The sequence below is a fragment of the Bufo bufo genome, chromosome 6 (genome assembly GCF_905171765.1).
Source record: "Bufo bufo chromosome 6, aBufBuf1.1, whole genome shotgun sequence".
Lineage (NCBI taxonomy): Eukaryota > Metazoa > Chordata > Amphibia > Anura > Bufonidae > Bufo > Bufo bufo.
Window position 1 is genome coordinate 432,912,724 of NC_053394.1, and position 22,886 is coordinate 432,935,609.

General features: G+C 41.5%; 1 protein-coding gene across 1 annotated transcript in view; it reads right to left on the reverse strand.

The window, feature by feature from the left end:
- ABCC3 (ATP binding cassette subfamily C member 3) overlaps positions 1–10,621 on the reverse strand; it is a 67,223-nt gene extending 56,602 nt beyond the window's left edge. Inside the window, exon 1 of the mRNA XM_040434754.1 lies at positions 10,230–10,621. Coding sequence (XP_040290688.1) covers positions 10,230–10,277 — 48 coding nt within the window. The 5' untranslated portion in view covers positions 10,278–10,621. The remainder of the gene's footprint in view (positions 1–10,229) is intronic.
- Between the last annotated feature and the right edge of the window lie 12,265 nt (positions 10,622–22,886).

A 22,886-nucleotide genomic window follows, 5' to 3' on the forward strand; every position in this document is an offset into this window, starting at 1 on the left:
TCCTCTCCTGTGTGATACTGTCTGCTGAGCTCTGTATCTAATCCTATCCTGTGTGATACTGTCTGCTGAGCTGTGTATCTAATCCTATCCTGTGTGATACTGTCTGCTGAGCTGTGTATCTAATCCTGTCCTGTGTGATACTGTCTGCTGAGCTGTGTATCTAATCCCATCCTGTGTGATACTGTCTGCTGAGCTGTGTATCTAATCCTGTCCTGTGTGATACTGTCTGCTGAGCTGTGTATCTAATCCTATCCTGTGTGATACTGTCTGCTGAGCTGTGTATCTAATCCTATCCTGTGTGATACTGCCTGCTGAGCTGTGTATCTAATCCCCTCCTGTGTTATACTGTCTGCTGAGCTGTGTATCTAATCCTATCCTGTGTGATACTGTCTGCTGAGCTGTGTATCTAATCCTATCCTGTGTGATACTGCCTGCTGAGCTGTGTATCTAATCCTATCCTGTGTGATACAGTCTGCTGAGCTGTGTATCTAATCCTATCCTGTGTGATACTGTCTGCTGAGCTGTGTATCTAATCTTATCCTGTGTGATACAGTCTGCTGAGCTGTGTATCTAATCCTCTCCTGTGTGATACTGCCTGCTGAGCTGTGTATCTAATCCTCTCCTGTGTGATACTGCCTGCTGAGCTGTGTATCTAATCCTCCCCTGTGTGATACTGCCTGCTGAGCTGTGTATCTAATTCTATCCTGTGTGATACTGTCTGCTGAGCTGTGTATCTAATCCTATCCTGTGTGATACTGTCTGCTGAGCTGTGTATCTAATCCTCTCCTGTGTGATACTGTCTGCTGAGCTGTGTATCTAATTCTATCCTGTGTGATACTGCCTGCTGAGCTGTGTATCTAATCCTATCCTGTGTGATACTGCCTGCTGAGCTGTGTATCTAATCCTATCCTGTGTGATACTGTCTGCTGAGCTGTGTATCTAATCCTATCCTGTGTGATACTGTCTGCTGAGCTGTGTATCTAATCCTATCCTGTGTGATACTGTCTGCTGAGCTGTGTATCTAATCCTATCCTATATGATACTGTCTGCTGAGCTGTGTATCTAATCCTATCCTATGTGATACTGTCTGCTGAGCTGTGTATCTAATCCTATCCTGTGTGATACTGTCTGCTGAGCTGTGTATCTAATCCTATCCTGTGTAATACTGTCTACTGCTCTGTGTATCTAATCCTATCCTGTGTGATACTGTCTGCTGAGCTGTGTATCTAATCCTATCTTGTGTGATACTGTCTGCTGAGCTGTGTATCTAATCCTACCCTCTGTGATACTGTCTGCTGAGCTGTGTATCTAATCCTATACTGTGTGATACTGTCTGCTGAGCTGTGTATCTAATCCTATCCTGTGTGTGATACTGTCTGCTGAGCTGTGTATCTAATCCTATCCTGTGTGATACTGCCTGCTGAGCTGTGTATCTAATCCTACCCTCTGTGATACTGTCTGCTGAGCTGTGTATCTAATCCTATCCTGTGTGATACAGTCTGCTGAGCTGTGTATCTAATCCTCTCCTGTGTGATACTGTCTGCTGAGCTGTGTATCTAATCCTATCCTGTGTGATACTGTCTGCTGAGCTGTGTATCTAATCCTATCCTGTGTGATACTGTCTGCTGAGCTGTGTATCTAATCCTATCCTGTGTGATACTGTCTGCTGAGCTGTGTATCTAATCCTGTCCTGTGTGATACTGTCTGCTGAGCTGTGTATCTAATCCTCTCCTGTGTGATACTGCCTGCTGTTAAAGCCTGTCATGTGCGATATTGTCTGTTGTATCTAATCCTATGAAGAGGATACTGGGAGCCGCTGTATCTAAGCTCATCATGTTTCGTATCTAAGCCCATCATATATGATGCTGTATCCAATCCACCAATGATACTTTTTTCCCCCGCAGATTTCTACGTTACGTATTCAGGGTTAATCGCGGCGGTTCTAGAGGATCGGAATTCACAACTGTTTACTTACAGGGGACATCCCATTCCTGGCCGCGCCCGGGCATTGTATGAATGGCTCTGGGCAATGACTCCTGGGAGAAGTTCTGGCACTTTACAAAGTTTAACCCCTTCAGGTGCTCATATCTGATAAAGGCCGTGGCTGCAGAGGAAACTAAAGACACCTCCATCTGCAGGACTGAAGAGAAGCTACGAGTCATGATTTCTGCTGGTTTCTGGTCCAGGAGGTGACAACCACAATGGTAATTCAGCCAAGCAGCCTCCAGCTTCGCCCCATTGTATACCCGCGCCGAGCAGCAGCGGACTGTTACTGGTGGAGGAGACACATTCATATGCAGCGATCTCCTCCACAGTATGAGAACGAGGGGTCACTATTGCAATCGCTCCTCTTCGTACAGCAGATCACTGTTTAGACTGCAAGCTCTGCTGCCCAGGAACGATGACTGCAGTGTCTGCACGAACGACAGGATCACCCGATGACCACATAGATCAAAAAGGACAACATCCCCCCAACCGCATGTCTTCCTGTAACCCAGTTAAGGGTCTTCTAAGATGTTACATAGCCCTCCGAGTGCGGAGCAGCAACACTTACCTCTAGGCGATGGCCTTAAAGGGGTTCTCCGGGAATTAAGAAAATGAAAATACTTAAATATTACTTTATTGTGAATATATTCTCAAATACCTTCCATTAGTTATAATGGATCGTTTTGTCATCAGGAGAAACAAAACGGCCGCTGTCCCATTAGTTCTCCCCAAGCCTGTCCTGATCACACATGAGGACATGTTACTTCACAACACTGAAGTAAAGAGCTGCCTCATCCTCCTCTCTGCTCTGCTTGTCAGGGATTATGATCCTGAATACAGAAGATAAGAACTTTAGCTGAATCTCTGGGGAATTTAGTTCATGAGGAGACATGAAGTACGGACAGGACAGACTGTGGTAATGGAGACTGTAAACAAGAGCTGCTGCTCATCAGCCACACCTCACCCTCCACTCATGTCTCCTCATCTTCTCCATTCCCACAGAGATTCACCTGTATTCAGGATCATGATTCCTGAGAGCAGAGAGGAGGATGAGGCAGCACTTTAGTGCAGTGTTGGGAAGTAACTTTTCCTCCTGTGTGATTAGGACAGGTTTTGTGTGTACTGATAGGACGGCAGCTATTTTATTTCTCCTAATGATTGCTCCCTAGATAAAACGAGCCATTCTAAGTAATGAAAGGTATTTGGGAATATATTTATTATAAATTAATATTTAAGTATTTTCTTTTTTTTAAAAAAAAATTTAAAAGTATTTTCAAGTTTTTCTTCTTTTTTTTCTCATGATGACCCCGACTTCATCCCTCCTAGTATTTATTTGTGCCGCCGGTAGTATAGTCACTTTCCTCCGCAATCTAAATATCCGGTAATGACAAAGTCAAACCAGAAACCTTCCAGGAAAACACATCCCCCCCCCCCCCCCCCCCTATGAGTTGACATCACCGCCCTAAATTCCTCATTAAGACGGTTTAACTCTTCGCTTCCCATATAGATGTGGCTACTAGGAACAGGGATTGTACAGATAATGAAATATTCTTCTGATATAAAACTGTTGCTCATATATCATAAGCGGCACCAGTGGGGCCCCTCCTGTCCAGGGGGCCCGAGCACAAGAGTCAGCAATGGCGCGTCAGTAGTTCTTACAGTATATCTGATAGCCTCCAGCTTGGTCCAGAAGGATAAGCGGCTGAAGGATCTGTCTTCTGGAATTTTCTGCTAGGGTAACAGGTAAGTACCTGCTGTAAGGTGGCTCCCTTTCCAATCTGTGGACTGTCAGGAGCTGGCTGACCTGTAGGTGCACGCGGCTGACAACCCTATGTAAGGTGGCTCCCTTTCCAATCTGTGGACTGTCGGGAGCTGGTTGACCTGTAGGTGCACGCGGCTGACAACCCTATGTAAGGTGGCTCCCTTTCCAATCTGTGGACTGTCAGGTGCTGGTTGACCTGTAGGTGCACGCGGCTGACAACCCTATGTAAGGTGGCTCCCTTTCCAATCTGTGGACTGTCGGGAGCTGGCTGACCTGTAGGTGCACGCGGCTGACAGCCCTATGTAAGGTGGCTCCCTTTCCAATCTGTGGACTGTCGGGAGCTGGTTGACCTGTAGGTGTACGCGGCTGACAACCCTATGTAAGGTGGCTCCCTTTCCAATCTGTGGACTGTCAGGTGCTGGTTGACCTGTAGGTGCACGCGGCTGACAACCCTATGTAAGGTGGCTCCCTTTCCAATCTGTGGACTGTCAGGTGCTGGTTGACCTGTAGGTGCACGCGGCTGACAGCCCTATGTAAGGTGGCTCCCTTCCAATCTGTGGACTGTCGGGAGCTGGTTGACCTGTAGGTGCACGCGGCTGACAGCCCTATGTAAGGTGGCTCCCTTCCAATCTGTGGACTGTCGGGAGCTGGTTGACCTGTAGGTGCACGCGGCTGACAGCCCTATGTAAGGTGGCTCCCTTTCCAATCTGTGGACTGTCGGGAGCTGGTTGACCTGTAGGTGCATGCGGCTGACAACCCTATGTAAGGTGGCTCCCTTTCCAATCTGTGAACTGTCGGGAGCTGGTTGACCTGTAGGTGCACGCGGCTGACAACCCTATGTAAGGTGGCTCCCTTTCCAATCTGTGGACTGTCGGGAGCTGGTTGACCTGTAGGTGCACGCGGCTGACAGCCCTATGTAAGGTGGCTCCCTTTCCAATCTGTGGACTGTCGGGAGCTGGTTGACCTGTAGGTGCACGCGGCTGACAACCCTATGTAAGGTGGCTCCCTTTCCAATCTGTGGACTGTCGGGAGCTGGTTGACCTGTAGGTGCACGCGGCTGACAACCCTATGTAAGGTGGCTCCCTTTCCAATCTGTGGACTGTCGGGAGCTGGTTGACCTGTAGGTGCACGCGGCTGACAACCCTATGTGAGGTATGTGGACCTCGTGAGTTTGCACTGAAGTCAGTCTCCGCTGTTTCCCATGCGTCGGACAAGCCTTGTGACTAGAAGACGAGACCTGCTGGGATGTCTAAGCCCGAAGCGCACAGTGACACAGCACAATATTACTGTCATAGGACAGAACGTACACAATGAAACTGCAGGGTGAAGAAATGAAACGCGTGGGGTCAGCTGCACAGATCATGGCTTCCTCAAAATCACTAAATGTACGACTCAGACGCGTCCTCGCAATCATCTGCAAGAGTACTGGCCCAGCCACATACCTGGCCGAGCGCCCAAACTACTCCACCCATCCTCCTCTGTTCGACAGGGGCATTATGGAGAACGCTATACGATGTACGACCGTCATATGGTGCCTCCATAATACGGAGGTCGCAGCACAGCTGTGTGTACGAGGACTTATTGTGTCAGGTGAATGGCGCCATGTAATGAGAAGATAAATCTAATATATAAAAGTCAGTCAGATTCAATAGAGAAAACCAGTGCACGTAATGTACAGTATCAGCGCATGTAATGTACAGTATCAGCGCATGTAATGTACGGTACCAGTGCATGTAATGTACAGTATCAGCACATGTAATCTACAGTATCAGTGCATGTAATGTACAGTATCAGCGCATGTAATGTACAGTATCAGCACATGTAATGTACGGTACCAGTGCATGTAATGTACAGTATCAGCACATGTAATCTACAGTATCAGCGCATGTAATGTACAGTATCAGCACACGTAATGTACAGTATCAGCGCATGTAATCTACAGTATCAGTGCATGTAATGTACAGTATCAGCACATGTAATGTACAGTACCAGTGCACGTAATGTACAGTATCAGCACATGTAATCTACAGTATCAGCGCATGTAATGTACAGTATCAGCACACGTAATGTACAGTATCAGCGCATGTAATCTACAGTATCAGTGCATGTAATGTACAGTATCAGCACATGTAATCTACAGTATCAGCGCATGTAATGTACAGTATCAGCACATGTAATCTACAGTATCAGCGCATGTAATGTATGGTATCAGCACATGCAATGTACAGTATCAGTGCACGTAATGTACAGTATCAGCGCATGCAATGTACAGTATCAGCGCATGTAATGTACAGTATCAGCGCATGTAATGTATGGTATCAGCACATGCAATGTACAGTATCAGTGCACGTAATGTACAGTATCAGCGCATGTAATGTACAGTATCAGCGCATGTAATGTATGGTATCAGCGCATGTAATGTACGGTATCAGCGCATGTAATGTACAGTATCAGCGCATGTAATGTACGGTATCAGCGCATGTAATGTACAGTATCAGCGCATGTAATCTACAGTATCAGCGCATGTAATGTACGGTATCAGTGCATGTAATGTACAGTATCAGCGCATGTAATCTACAGTATCAGCACGTGTAATGTACAGTATCAGCGCATGTAATGTACAGTATCAGCACATGTAATGTATGGTTTTAGCACATGCAATGTACAGTATCAGTGCACGTAATGTACAGTATCAGCGCATGCAATCTACAGTATCAGCGCATGTAATGTACAGTATCAGCGCATGTAATGTATGGTATCAGCACATGTAATGTACAGTATCAGCGCATGTAATGTACAGTATCAGTGCATGTAATGTACAGTATCAGTGCATGTAATCTACAGTATCAGCACATGCAATGTACAGTATAAACGCATGTAATGTACAGTATCAGCGCATGTAATCTACAGTATCAGTGCATGTAATGTATGGTATCAGCACATGCAATGTACAGTATCAGTGCATGTAATGTACAGTATCAGCGCATGTAATGTACAGTATCAGTGCATGTAATGTACAGTATCAGCGCATGTAATGTATGGTATCAGCACATCCAATGTACAGTATCAGTGCACGTAATGTACAGTATCAGCGCATGTAATCTACAGTATCAGCGCATGTAATGTATGGTATCAGCGCATGTAATCTACAGTATCAGTGCACGTAATGTACAGTATCAGTGCACGGAATGTACAGTATCAGCGCATGTAATCTACAGTATCAGCGCATGTAATGTATGGTATCAGCGCATGTAATGTACGGCATCAGTGCATGAAATTTATGGTATTAGCACATGTAATGTACGGTATCAGCGCATGTAATGTACAGTATAAACGCATGTAATGTATGGTATCAGCGCATGCAATGTACGGCATCAGCACATGTAATGTACGGTATCAGCGCATGTAATGTACAGTATCAATGCATGTAATGTATGGTATCAGCGCATGTAATGTACAGTATCAGCGCATGTAATGTACAGTATCAGTGCATGTAATGTACAGTATCAGCGCATGTAATGTATGGTATCAGCACATGCAATGTACAGTATCAGTGCACGTAATGTACAGTATCAGTGCATGTAATGTACAGTATCAGCGCATGTAATGTACAGTATCAGCGCATGTAATGTACAGTATCAGCGCATGTAATGTATGGTATCAGCACATGCAATGTACAGTATCAGTGCACGTAATGTACAGTATCAGTGCATGTAATGTACAGTATCAGCGCATGTAATCTACAGTATCAGTGCATGTAATGTACGGTATCAGCACATGTAATGTACAGTATCAGCGCATGTAATGTACGGTATCAGCACATGTAATGTACAGTATCAGTGCATGTAATGTACGGTATCAGCACATGTAATGTATCAGTCGCGGAGCTGCATATATCAAGCATCGCGTGTAGTAAAACCCACCACATAAACCGCTAGAGATATGCAGAGCATGAGTCACAAGCCACATGAATCGTCTGCACTGAGAACCATTCATTGCACGGCAACAGAACTGTGTGTATGTAGATATGCATAGTACCGTGCAAAAGTATTAGGCACGTGTGGAAAAAATGCTGCGCAGTAAGAACGCTTTCAGAATAGAAGTGTTAATAATTTATTTTTTATCAATTAAAAATGCAGAGTGAAAGAAGACATGAGAAATCTAAACCCAATCTGTGTTTGGTGTGACTGCCCTGTGCCTCCAGCATCAGCTCTTCTAGGTACTTGCACACAGTTGGAGGAACTTGGCAGCGAGGCTGCTCCAGACATCTTGAAGAACTAAGCGCAGATCTTCTGTGGATGTAGGCTTGTTCGGATCCTTCTGTCTCTTCATATAATCACAGACAGACTGGATGATGTTGGGATTTTCACTGAAGATAGTCCTTAATGTCATTGGCTGGATGCTTGAGGACATTACCCTTCTGCAGAATACATTGGAGGCAATCGGACGCCTCCCTGATGGAATTACATGATGGATAAGTATCTGCCTGTATTCCTCAGAATTGAGGACACCATTAATCCTGACCAAATCCCCAACTAAATCTGATGAAATGCAGCCCCAGACTTGCAAGTGCCCTCCATCGTGCCTCACTTCTGCCTGAAGACACTTATTATTGACGTTCTCCAACCCTTCACTGTCTAAACTACCTTCTGTTACGGAAAAATATTTTACATTATGGTTCATCAGTCCAGAGCACACGCTTCCATTTTCTGCACCCAGTTCCACCTGGTCTTGTTTCCGCATCAAAGGTAGGACTTTTTGCCCACAATTCTTCCATGAAGACCACTTCTGGCCACACCTCTCCACACAGTAGATGGGGGTACCTGGGTCCCACTGGTTTCTACCAGTTCCTAGCTGAAGTCACTGCTGGACATCTTCCAGTTTTGAAGAAAGCATGATGTGCTGCACTTTTGGAGTTGGGGATTTGGTCAGGATTAATGATGCCCTCAATGCTGAGAAATACGGGCAGATAGTTATCCACCATGTAATACCACCAGGGAGGCATCTGATTGTCTCCAAATTTATTTAGCTGCAGGACTTTGACCCCAAGCTGGAAGTCATGATATGGTCCCAGAGAGCCCTGATCCCAACATTATCCAGTCTGTCTGGGGTTACCTGAAGAAACAGAAGGATCTGAGTAGGCCTACGTCCACAGAAGATCTGCGCTTAGTTCTTCAAGAGTTTTGGAACAACCCCCCTGCCGATTTCCTTTAAAAACTATGTACAAGTGTTCTCTGGCTCTCTCTCGTGACAATAGCGCCTGGTAGGAGGTGGGATACGTTACACAGCAGGTGAACAATCTTCTTGAAGTTGATGTGTTAGAAGTGGGGAAACGTTACGTCCGAAATTGTGAAGTCTAGACGACCAGGTCAGAGCATCTCCGGAATGACTGGTATTCTGAGATGTCCCCGGTATGAAGTGTAAGTACCGACCAGACGTGGTCCAAAGAAAGGACGAGTCATGGGCTGCCGAGGGCCAAGTGATGTGTGTGTGGAGTAAAGGCTAGCCTTTGTGCTGTAACCCGCTGAAGAGCTGCGTTCACACTACATTTTGCATTCGGAAAACCCGGTGAACACACGAAACGTCACCTCTCACCCAACAGAGGCCCAAAGAGTGTCCTTCAGGCTTTCATCTGGCTGGTACAGTATATAGATATACCTATGTTCTGCAGTCCACTGTGCTATACTATACAGAGGCATGCAGTACAAAAAGTACATAACAAGGTATAGATTTTTATGTATGGGGGTATCAGATCAGGAGATCCTCAGAGACAGCCATGTGCCGTACTCCCCACCGGTCGTCAGTCCCATATATATTGAATGGAGCGACTACTGCTCTGTTTAACGAGACCCCAGTTCTCCTCCTGCCCCCAGGGATCAACCACTTACTATTACATAGCACATACTACTGAGGGTGGGTCCTTATGGTGGGGCTAACGTCAAGTGCCAGATACTGCAGGACACCATCACAGATCTTGCTATGTCACAAGGGCAACCTACAGCATAGAAGATAGGTAGATGGCTTTAATGTTATGGCTGATCATTGTACATAATTTGATTATTTATTTTCCTTTGTAATTAGTTTTTCAACGTAGCTTATATTTTAATCAATATTTTTCTGAATTGGTTGATATTGCACATCACTTGCCTCCATCTAACAGAAAATAAAACTCTACATCCATACCGTCGTATCCGTTTTACAGTCCGCGAAACGCGACTCTGGAAAATGCAGATACCGACCCCATTGTCAAAAACGCCTAGGACATGTTCTGTAAGCTGCGGGACGGACGCACGGATGCAGACAGATCACATCCGTGTGCGGTCTGCATTTTTTGCGCTCCCACTAGAATGAATGGGTCTACATGTAATAAGGGAAACACGGTGATCAGACGCGGACGATACAGTCGTGTGCATGACGCCTTTCATCGATTTTCAGGACAAAAATAGTAATAAAAATATAAAAAGAAAACCAGAATTCCTACCCAGAACTTGGAGCCTAGCTTCCCGTCGCTTCCACAGAACACGTCCATGTTCCAAGGGTTTCCAGGTGAAGAGCGGCTTCCTATGATCTACATAGAGCTACAGATGAGAGGCACACAGCGGCTTTGCCTCCAGAGATGACATCCAGGGAGAGTGCTGCTCTGAGGGTGGCTGAGATGTGTCTGGCTGCTGACAACCTCCAGTCAGTCTCCTGACTTGTGCTGGAGTTTTTTTTTGTTGCATGGGTAGTTATATGTGCAGTGGGTGCAGTTTTTGTATTTCCTGGTTTTTTACAACCGCCTTTCTCCTCTTCCTCCTCCTCCGTCTGTGAATTTGATGGTGCTCCTCCTTCGTGATGTGACCGTGTCTCCACACCCAGCTCTAGAAAGGGAAGGCATCAAAAGTTCTCCTGCCTGTCCCCCTCTCTCAAAATATGTAACATGTCAGGCTGACGTAAGGTAAAATAGTGCCGGATGTGCAGCGAGAGCAGACGCTTCGTGTGAGCCCCGGACACTGTATACAGCAGATGGAGTCACCGATAAACGTATTCCATCCGTGTATGAAAGCCGCCTATTATAACCCAGCTGAGACGTGTCCCTGACGTGGGAGATAAATGACGGACTGGGGCGTACAATACCGGCTGAAAGAGAAGTGATCGAGAGGGACTACAAGAAGATGTATAACTTATACCAGCTGTACATATATAATTATATACAGGAGATACCCAGGTTATACCAGCAGTCTCCATATCACTATATACAAGAAGATGTATAACTTATACCAGCTGTACATATATAATTATATACAGGAGATGCCCAGGTTATACCAGCATCCTCCATATCACTATATACAAGAAGATGTATAACTTATACCAGCTGTACATATATAATTATATACAGGAGATACCCAGGTTATACCAGCATGCTCCATATCACTATATACAGAAGATGTATAACTTATACCAGCTGTACATATATAATTATATACAGGAGATGCCCAGGTTATACCAGCATGGTCCATATCACTATATACAAGAAGATGTATAACTTATACCAGCTGTACATATATAATTATATACAGGAGATACCCAGGTTATACCAGCATGCTCCATATTACTATATACAGAAGATGTATAACTTATACCAGCTGTACATATATAATTATATACAGGAGATGCCCAGGTTATACCAGCATGGTCCATATCACTATATACAAGAAGATGTATAACTTATACCAGCTGTACATATATAATTATATACAGGAGATACCCAGGTTATACCAGCATGCTCCATATCACTATATACAAGAAGATGTATAACTTATACCAGCTGTACATATATAATTATATACAGGAGATACCCAGGTTATACCAGCATGGTCTATATCACTATATACAAGAGGATGTATAACTTATACTAGCTGTACATATATAATTATATACAGGAGATACCCAGGTTATACCAGCATGGTCCATATCACTATATACAAGAAGATGTATAACTTATACCAGCTGTACATATATAATTATATACAGGAGATACCCAGGTTATACCAGCATGGTCCATATCACTATATACAAGAAGATGTATAACTTATACCAGCTGTACATATATAATTATATACAGGAGATGCCCAGGTTATACCAGCATGGTCCATATCACTGTATACAAGAAGATGTATAACTTATACCAGCTGTACATATATAATTATATACAGGAGATACCCAGGTTATACCAGCATGGTCCATATCACTATATACAAGAAGATGTATAACTTATACCAGCTGTACATATATAATTATATACAGGAGATGCCCAGGTTATACCAGCATGGTCCATATCACTATATACAAGAAGATGTATAACTTATACCAGCTGTACATATATAATTATATACAGGAGATACCCAGGTTATACCAGCATGGTCCATATCACTATATACAAGAAGATGTATAACTTATACCAGCTGTACATATATAATTATATACAGGAGATGCCCAGGTTATACCAGCATGGTCCATATCACTATATACAAGAAGATGTATAACTTATACCAGCTGTACATATATAATTATATACAGGAGATGCCCAGGTTATACCAGCATGGTCCATATCACTATATACAAGAAGATGTATAACTTATACCAGCTGTACATATATAATTATATACAGGAGATACCCAGGTTATACCAGCATGGTCCATATCACTATATACAAGAAGATGTATAACTTATACCAGCTGTACATATATAATTATATACAGGAGATGCCCAGGTTATACCAGCATGGTCCATATCACTATATACAAGAAGATGTATAACTTATACCAGCTGTACATATATAATTATATACAGGAGATGCCCAGGTTATACCAGCATGCTCCATATCACTATATACAAGAAGATGTATACCTTATACCAGCTGTACATATATAATTATATACAGGAGATACCCAGGTTATACCGGCATGCTCCATATCACTATATACAAGAAGATGTATAACTTATACCAGCTGTACATATATAATTATATACAGGAGATGCCCAGGTTATACCAGCATGGTCCATATCACTATATACAAGAAGATGTATAACTTATACCAGCTGTACATATATAATTATATACAGGAGATGCCCAGGTTATACCAGCATGGTCCATATCACTGTATACAAGAAGATGTATATCTTATACCAGCTGTACATATATAATTATCTACAGGAGATACCCAGGTTATACCAGCCATACATATATAATTATATACAGGAGATACCCAGGTTATACCAGCATGGTCCCTATCACTATATACAAGAAGATGTATAACTTATACCAGCTGTACATATATAATTATATACAGGAGATGCCCAGGTTATACCAGCATGGTCCATATCACTATATACAAGAAGATGTATAACTTATACCAGCTGTACATATATAATTATATACAGGAGATACCCAGGTTATACCAGCATGGTCCATATCACTATATACAAGAAGATGTATAACTTATACCAGCTGTACATATATAATTATATACAGGAGATGCCCAGGTTATACCAGCATATTCCATATCACTGTATACAAGAAGATGTATATCTTATACCAGCTGTACATATATAATTATATACAGGAGATACCCAGGTTATACCAGCATGGTCCCTATCACTATATACAAGAAGATGTATAACTTATACCAGCTGTACATATATAATTATATACAGGAGATGCCCAGGTTATACCAGCATGGTCCATATCACTATATACAAGAAGATGTATAACTTATACCAGCTGTACATATATAATTATATACAGGAGATGCCCAGGTTATACCAGCATGGTCCATATCACTATATACAAGAAGATGTATAACTTATACCAGCTGTACATATATAATTATATACAGGAGATGCCCAGGTTATACCAGCATGGTCCATATCACTGTATACAAGAAGATGTATATCTTATACCAGCTGTACATATATAATTATATACAGGAGATACCCAGGTTATACCAGCATGGTCCATATCACTATATACAAGAAGATGTATAACTTATACCAGCTGTACATATATAATTATATACAGGAGATGCCCAGGTTATACCAGCATGGTCCATATCACTATATACAAGGAGATGTATAACTTATACCAGCTGTACATATATAATTATATACAGGAGATACCCAGGTTATATCAGCATGGTCCATATCACTATATACAAGAAGATGTATAACTTATACCAGCTGTACATATATAATTATATACAGGAGATGCCCAGGTTATACCAGCTGTACATATATAATTATATACAGGAGATACCCAGGTTATACCAGCATGCTCCATATCACTATATACAAGAAGATGTATAACTTATACCAGCTGTACATATATAATTATATACAGGAGATACCCAGGTTATACCAGCATGGTCCATATCACTATATACAAGAAGATGTATAACTTATACCAGCTGTACATATATAATTATATACAGGAGATACCCAGGTTATACCAGCATGGTCCATATCACTATATACAAGAAGATGTATAACTTATACCAGCTGTACATATATAATTATATACAGGAGATGCCCAGGTTATACCAGCATGGTCCATATCACTATATACAAGAAGATGTATAACTTATACCAGCTGTACATATATAATTATATACAGGAGATGCCCAGGTTATACCAGCATGGTCCATATCACTATATACAAGAAGATGTATAACTTATACCAGCTGTACATATATAATTATATACAGGAGATGCCCAGGTTATACCAGCATGCTCCATATCACTATATACAAGAAGATGTATACCTTATACCAGCTGTACATATATAATTATATACAGGAGATACCCAGGTTATACCGGCATGGTCCATATCACTATATACAAGAAGATGTATAACTTATACCAGCTGTACATATATAATTATATACAGGAGATGCCCAGGTTATACCAGCATGGTCCATATCACTGTATACAAGAAGATGTATATCTTATACCAGCTGTACATATATAATTATCTACAGGAGATACCCAGGTTATACCACCATGGTCCCTATCACTATATACAAGAAGATGTATAACTTATACCAGCTGTACATATATAATTATATACAGGAGATGCCCAGGTTATACCAGCATGCTCCATATCACTATATACAAGAAGATGTATAACTTATACCAGCTGTACATATATAATTATATACAGGAGATACCCAGGTTATACCAGCATGGTCCATATCACTATATACAAGAAGATGTATAACTTATACCAGCTGTACATATATAATTATATACAGGAGATGCCCAGGTTATACCAGCATATTCCATATCACTGTATACAAGAAGATGTATATCTTATACCAGCTGTACATATATAATTATATACAGGAGATACCCAGGTTATACCAGCATGGTCCCTATCACTATATACAAGAAGATGTATAACTTATACCAGCTGTACATATATAATTATATACAGGAGATACCCAGGTTATACCAGCATGGTCCCTATCACTATATACAAGAAGATGTATAACTTATACCAGCTGTACATATATAATTATATACAGGAGATGCCCAGGTTATACCAGCATGGTCCATATCACTATATACAAGAAGATGTATAACTTATACCAGCTGTACATATATAATTATATACAGGAGATGCCCAGGTTATACCAGCTGTACATATATAATTATATACAGGAGATACCCAGGTTATACCAGCATGCTCCATATCACTATATACAAGAAGATGTATAACTTATACCAGCTGTACATATATAATTATATACAGGAGATGCCCAGGTTATACCAGCATGGTCCATATCACTATATACAAGAAGATGTATAACTTATACCAGCTGTACATATATAATTATATACAGGAGATGCCCAGGTTATACCAGCATATTCCATATCACTGTATACAAGAAGATGTATATCTTATACCAGCTGTACATATATAATTATATACAGGAGATACCCAGGTTATACCAGCATGGTCCCTATCACTATATACAAGAAGATGTATAACTTATACCAGCTGTACATATATAATTATATACAGGAGATGCCCAGGTTATACCAGCATGGTCCATATCACTATATACAAGAAGATGTATAACTTATACCAGCTGTACATATATAATTATATACAGGAGATGCCCAGGTTATACCAGCATGGTCCATATCACTATATACAAGAAGATGTATAACTTATACCAGCTGTACATATATAATTATATACAGGAGATGCCCAGGTTATACCAGCATGGTCCATATCACTGTATACAAGAAGATGTATATCTTATACCAGCTGTACATATATAATTATATACAGGAGATACCCAGGTTATACCAGCATGGTCCATATCACTATATACAAGAAGATGTATAACTTATACCAGCTGTACATATATAATTATATACAGGAGATGCCCAGGTTATACCAGCATGGTCCATATCACTATATACAAGGAGATGTATAACTTATACCAGCTGTACATATATAATTATATACAGGAGATACCCAGGTTATATCAGCATGGTCCATATCACTATATACAAGAAGATGTATAACTTATACCAGCTGTACATATATAATTATATACAGGAGATGCCCAGGTTATACCAGCATGGTCCATATCACTATATACAAGAAGATGTATAACTTATACCAGCTGTACATATATAATTATATACAGGAGATACCCAGGTTATACCAGCATGCTCCATATCACTATATACAAGAAGATGTATAACTTATACCAGCTGTACATATATAATTATATACAGGAGATACCCAGGTTATACCAGCATGGTCCATATCACTATATACAAGAAGATGTATAACTTATACCAGCTGTACATATATAATTATATACAGGAGATACCCAGGTTATACCAGCATGGTCCATATCACTATATACAAGAAGATGTATAACTTATACCAGCTGTACATATATAATTATATACAGGAGATGCCCAGGTTATACCAGCATGGTCCATATCACTATATACAAGAAGATGTATAACTTATACCAGCTGTACATATATAATTATATACAGGAGATGCCCAGGTTATACCAGCATGGTCCATATCACTATATACAAGAAGATGTATAACTTATACCAGCTGTACATATATAATTATATACAGGAGATGCCCAGGTTATACCAGCATGCTCCATATCACTATATACAAGAAGATGTATACCTTATACCAGCTGTACATATATAATTATATACAGGAGATACCCAGGTTATACCGGCATGGTCCATATCACTATATACAAGAAGATGTATAACTTATACCAGCTGTACATATATAATTATATACAGGAGATGCCCAGGTTATACCAGCATGGTCCATATCACTATATACAAGAAGATGTATAACTTATACCAGCTGTACATATATAATTATATACAGGAGATGCCCAGGTTATACCAGCATGGTCCATATCACTGTATACAAGAAGATGTATATCTTATACCAGCTGTACATATATAATTATCTACAGGAGATACCCAGGTTATACCACCATGGTCCCTATCACTATATACAAGAAGATGTATAACTTATACCAGCTGTACATATATAATTATATACAGGAGATGCCCAGGTTATACCAGCATGCTCCATATCACTATATACAAGAAGATGTATAACTTATACCAGCTGTACATATATAATTATATACAGGAGATACCCAGGTTATACCAGCATGGTCCATATCACTATATACAAGAAGATGTATAACTTATACCAGCTGTACATATATAATTATATACAGGAGATGCCCAGGTTATACCAGCATATTCCATATCACTGTATACAAGAAGATGTATATCTTATACCAGCTGTACATATATAATTATATACAGGAGATACCCAGGTTATACCAGCATGGTCCCTATCACTATATACAAGAAGATGTATAACTTATACCAGCTGTACATATATAATTATATACAGGAGATACCCAGGTTATACCAGCATGGTCCCTATCACTATATACAAGAAGATGTATAACTTATACCAGCTGTACATATATAATTATATACAGGAGATGCCCAGGTTATACCAGCATGGTCCATATCACTATATACAAGAAGATGTATAACTTATACCAGCTGTACATATATAATTATATACAGGAGATGCCCAGGTTATACCAGCTGTACATATATAATTATATACAGGAGATACCCAGGTTATACCAGCATGCTCCATATCACTATATACAAGAAGATGTATAACTTATACCAGCTGTACATATATAATTATATACAGGAGATGCCCAGGTTATACCAGCATGGTCCATATCACTATATACAAGAAGATGTATAACTTATACCAGCTGTACATATATAATTATATACAGGAGATGCCCAGGTTATACCAGCATGCTCCATATCACTATATACAAGAAGATGTATAACTTATACCAGCTGTACATATATAATTATATACAGGAGATGCCCAGGTTATACCAGCATGGTCCATATCACTATATACAAGAAGATGTATAACTTATACCAGCTGTACATATATAATTATATACAGGAGATGCCCAGGTTATACCAGCATGGTCCATATCACTATATACAAGAAGATGCATAACTTATACCAGCTGTACATATATAATTATATACAGGAGATACCCAGGTTATACCAGCATGCTCCATATCACTGTATACAAGAAGATGTATAACTTATACCAGCTGTACATATATAATTATATACAGGAGATACCCAGGTTATACCAGCATGGTCCATATCACTATATACAAGAAGATGTATAACTTATACCAGCTGTACATATATAATTATATACAGGAGATACCCAGGTTATACCAGCATGCTCCATATTACTATATACAGAAGATGTATAACATACCAGCTGTACATATATAATTATATACAGGAGATACCCAGGTTATACCAGCATGGTCCATATCACTATATACAAGAAGATGCATAACTTATACCAGCTGTACATATATAATTATATACAGGATATACCCAGGTTATACCAGGATGGTCCATATCACTATATACAAGAAGATGTATAACTTATACCAGCTGTACATATACAATTATATACAGGAGATACCCAGGTTATACCAGCATGGTCCATATCACTATATACAAGAAGATGTATAACTTATACCAGCTGTACATATATAATTATATACAGGAGATGCCCAGGTTATACCAGCATGGTCCATATCACTATATACAAGAAGATGTATAACTTATACCAGCTGTACATATATAATTATATACAGGAGATACCCGGGTTATACCAGCTGTACATATATAATTATATACAGGAGATGCCCAGGTTATACCAGCATGCTCCATATCACTATATACAGAAGATGTATAACTTATACCAGCTGTACATATATAATTATATACAGGAGATGCCCAGGTTATACCAGCATGGTCCATATCACTATATACAAGAAGATGTATAACTTATACCAGCTGTACATATATAATTATATACAGGAGATACCCAGGTTATACCAGCATGGTCCATATCACTATATACAAGAAGATGTATAACTTATACCAGCTGTACATATATAATTATATACAGGAGATACCCAGGTTATACCAGCATGGTCCATATCACTATATACAAGAAGATGTATAACTTATACCAGCTGTACATATATCATTATATACAGGAGATACCCAGGTTATACCAGCATGGTCCATATCACTATATACAAGAAGATGTATAACTTATACCAGCTGTACATATAGAATTATATACAGGAGATGCCCAGGTTATACCAGCATGCTCCATATCACTATATACAAGAAGATGTATAACTTATACCAGCTGTACATATATAATTATATACAGGAGATACCCAGGTTATACCAGCATGCTCCATATCACTATATACAAGAAGATGTATAACTTATACCAGCTGTACATATATAATTATATACAGGAGATGCCCAGGTTATACCAGCATGCTCCATATCACTATATACAAGAAGATGTATAACTTATACCAGCTGTACATATATAATTATATACAGGAGATACCTAGGTTATACCAGCATGCTCCATATCACTATATACAAGAAGATGTATAACTTATACCAGCTGTACATATATAGTTATATACAGGAGATACCCAGGTTATACCAGCATGGTCCATATCACTATATACAAGGAGATGTATAACTTATACCAGCTGTACATATATAATTATATACAGGAGATGCCCAGGTTATACCAGCTGTACATATATAACTATATACAGGAGATACCCAGGTTATACCAGCATGCTCCATATCACTATATACAAGAAGATGTATAACTTATACCAGCTGTACATATATCATTATATACAGGAGATGCCCAGGTTATACCAGCATGCTCCATATCACTATATACAGGAAGATGTATAACTTATACCAGCTGTACATATATAATTATATACAGGAGATGCCCAGGTTATACCAGCATGGTCCATATCACTATATACAAGAAGATGTATAACTTATACCAGCTGTACATATATAATTATATACAGGAGATGCCCAGGTTATACCAGCATGCTCCATATCACTATATACAAGAAGATATATAACTTATACCAGCCGTACATATATAATTATATACAGGAGATGCCCAGGTTATACCAGCATGGTCCATATCACTATATACAAGAAGATATATAACTTATACCAGCCGTACATATATAATTATATACAGGAGATGCCCAGGTTATACCAGCATGGTCCATATCACTATATACAAGAAGATATATAACTTATACCAGCCGTACATATATAATTATATACAGGAGATGCCCAGGTTATACCAGCATGGTCCATATCACTATATACAAGAAGATGTATATCATGTGTAAGGCCGATTCATTGGCCTGTATTTGTGGGAGGGGCTCGGCCGCCTACTTCAACGGCTAGCGCCCCTCCCACCTTGTACGTCGTCGCAGCGTTTGAGCAGCGATACCTGGCAGTGAGAGGAGTGCGGCGTACCTGGAGATCCTGGGGTCGGCAAGGGTAAGAAGCTGCTTCTCCGCAGCATGCAGTATTAGAGTCCGGCCGGCGAGGGCGCGGCTATGTGTAAAAGTGCAGGGGACACTGTGTCCCCGCTCCTCATCTTCAATAAAGTCTGGCACGGGCCGCCGTGCCGTTAGTTAGGCAGGGAGTACTAGGCTCGGTCCGGGGGAGCAGATCATAGGCGGTGCTAGCTTCCTTCTGCCGGCCGTACATAAGGTTTCCAAGGGGGTTATTTAGGCACAGGATGTTAGTTAGTCCATGCAGGTGATTGCAAGGTCTCCTGGGAGGGGCGGGTCACAGAGTACCGCACGGTCTACAGGCCTGGTCCGCCGTGATCAATCCTAGAGGACGCTGCTGGTCAGGAGCCTAGGTTCGCTCGTGTCAGGGTTAAGCCAGTACGGGGGCTTAGTAGGTGCGGCTTGCCGCGGTATTTTCCCCTCTCCAGGTTACCAGGTCAAGCAATTTTAATTTGCAAAGGGTTAATTGCTAAAAAAAATACTTAGTGCTGCTCTTGTTACATCATTCACGTTTACTCATTTGCATGGTTCCTCACGACGTGTGCACAATCCAGGGTTGATGCCTTAATTGTTTTTGTTTCTAGGTCCAAACATTGTCTCGGTTACATCCTGAATTGTGGCTTATCGGCAAGGTAGTAGGGGTACACGTCGGGGAGGGGAAAGTCACTAGCTTGGTTTGTGTCTCATGCACTGTCTCACGTCCAGGTCGTGCTGTATTACAAGCATTCTGCGGTTCTCAGTCTGGCGGGTAAGTGCATGGTCTCACCCTCTGTGTGTTACCTTCTGGGTGTCGGTTCCTGGCCACTCCTCCACGGTCTTCCTGTTGTCTTCTTTCACGTGCGGAGTTGCACGGTGGGTGGGGGATTTTTCCGCGCACTGTTGGGCAGGTTCACTGGTGCTTGTGGTCGTGCAGTTTCAGCCGATCGATTTACGTTACTGTCTCCACAGTTGTGATGTCACACGCATCTGATATCTTCGAGGCATCTGTGGACAAGAATGTGGCTGGAATGTCCGAAGGGGGCAGCATACCGTCCCTGCGAGCATGGACTATCCCTAGGCTTGCTTCAGAACTGACGAAGAGGGGTACCCCTTTCCCAGCTTCCTCCAGGAAGGCGGAGTTATATCGGATGTTGAAAGACTCTGTGGCATCACGTCAAGATGATCTCTCCATGACCACGGTGCAAACGTCTCTCACTCAGTTGCAGTTGCTGAACAGCCTAACGTCAGCTGTTACTACTATTCAAGCGAGCATGGAGTCTGTCGAGTCTCGCGGCTCGGTCATTCCTGTTTCTCCCCCTGATGTACCCGTTGCCGCCACCTCTGCAGCGGGGGGAACATGTACTACCCTGGCTGTTCCCAACGTTTCTCCTTCTCATTTTGTTCCGGCCAACATCAGGAAGGATATCTTAGAGGGTAGGGATGTCAACCTCGCTTCTTTGTTGATAGCATCTAGGGACTTGTCCGACAGCAAAGTTATTGCTTGCGGGGAGGTCTCGGTGGTGCTGAGAGGCCACGACCACAGGCTCAACCGCAAGTTGACCATCCCAGAGTTTGTCATGGCATTCAGCCCTTTCAGAGACGTAATATGTTCTGTTAGGCCTGACAGGAGGGAAGAACTCGATCTGTACCTCTTCCGAGTCACAGAGTTGGGATATAAGTATGGAGGGTGCTCGTTTTACGATTACCATTGTTCTTTTGCAGCCAAAGCAGCGGCAGCGTTAACGCAGTTTCAGTTTGTCACAGATTGGTCCAACTTAGACACCGAGTTAATTTGCAGGCATTTTGCTGGTCTAAAAGCTCCTTCCTGTTCTTCATGCCAGTCTATCTTTCACTCAGCCGAGTGGTGCCACAAATCAGCCTCCAGTATGCCGTCCTACACTTCCGGTTCGTCGGCCGGGCCACTCGATGTCTTCAGGGCTCCCAGCTCAGTTGATAAGTTAGGCCGGCCCATTGTTCAGTTGGGTAGGGCCCAGATTTGTAATAATTACAATTACGTATCTTGTAATTTTGGTCATTGCCGTTTGCTGCACATCTGTTCCAATTGCTTCAGGGCCCATCCCAGAGTCGC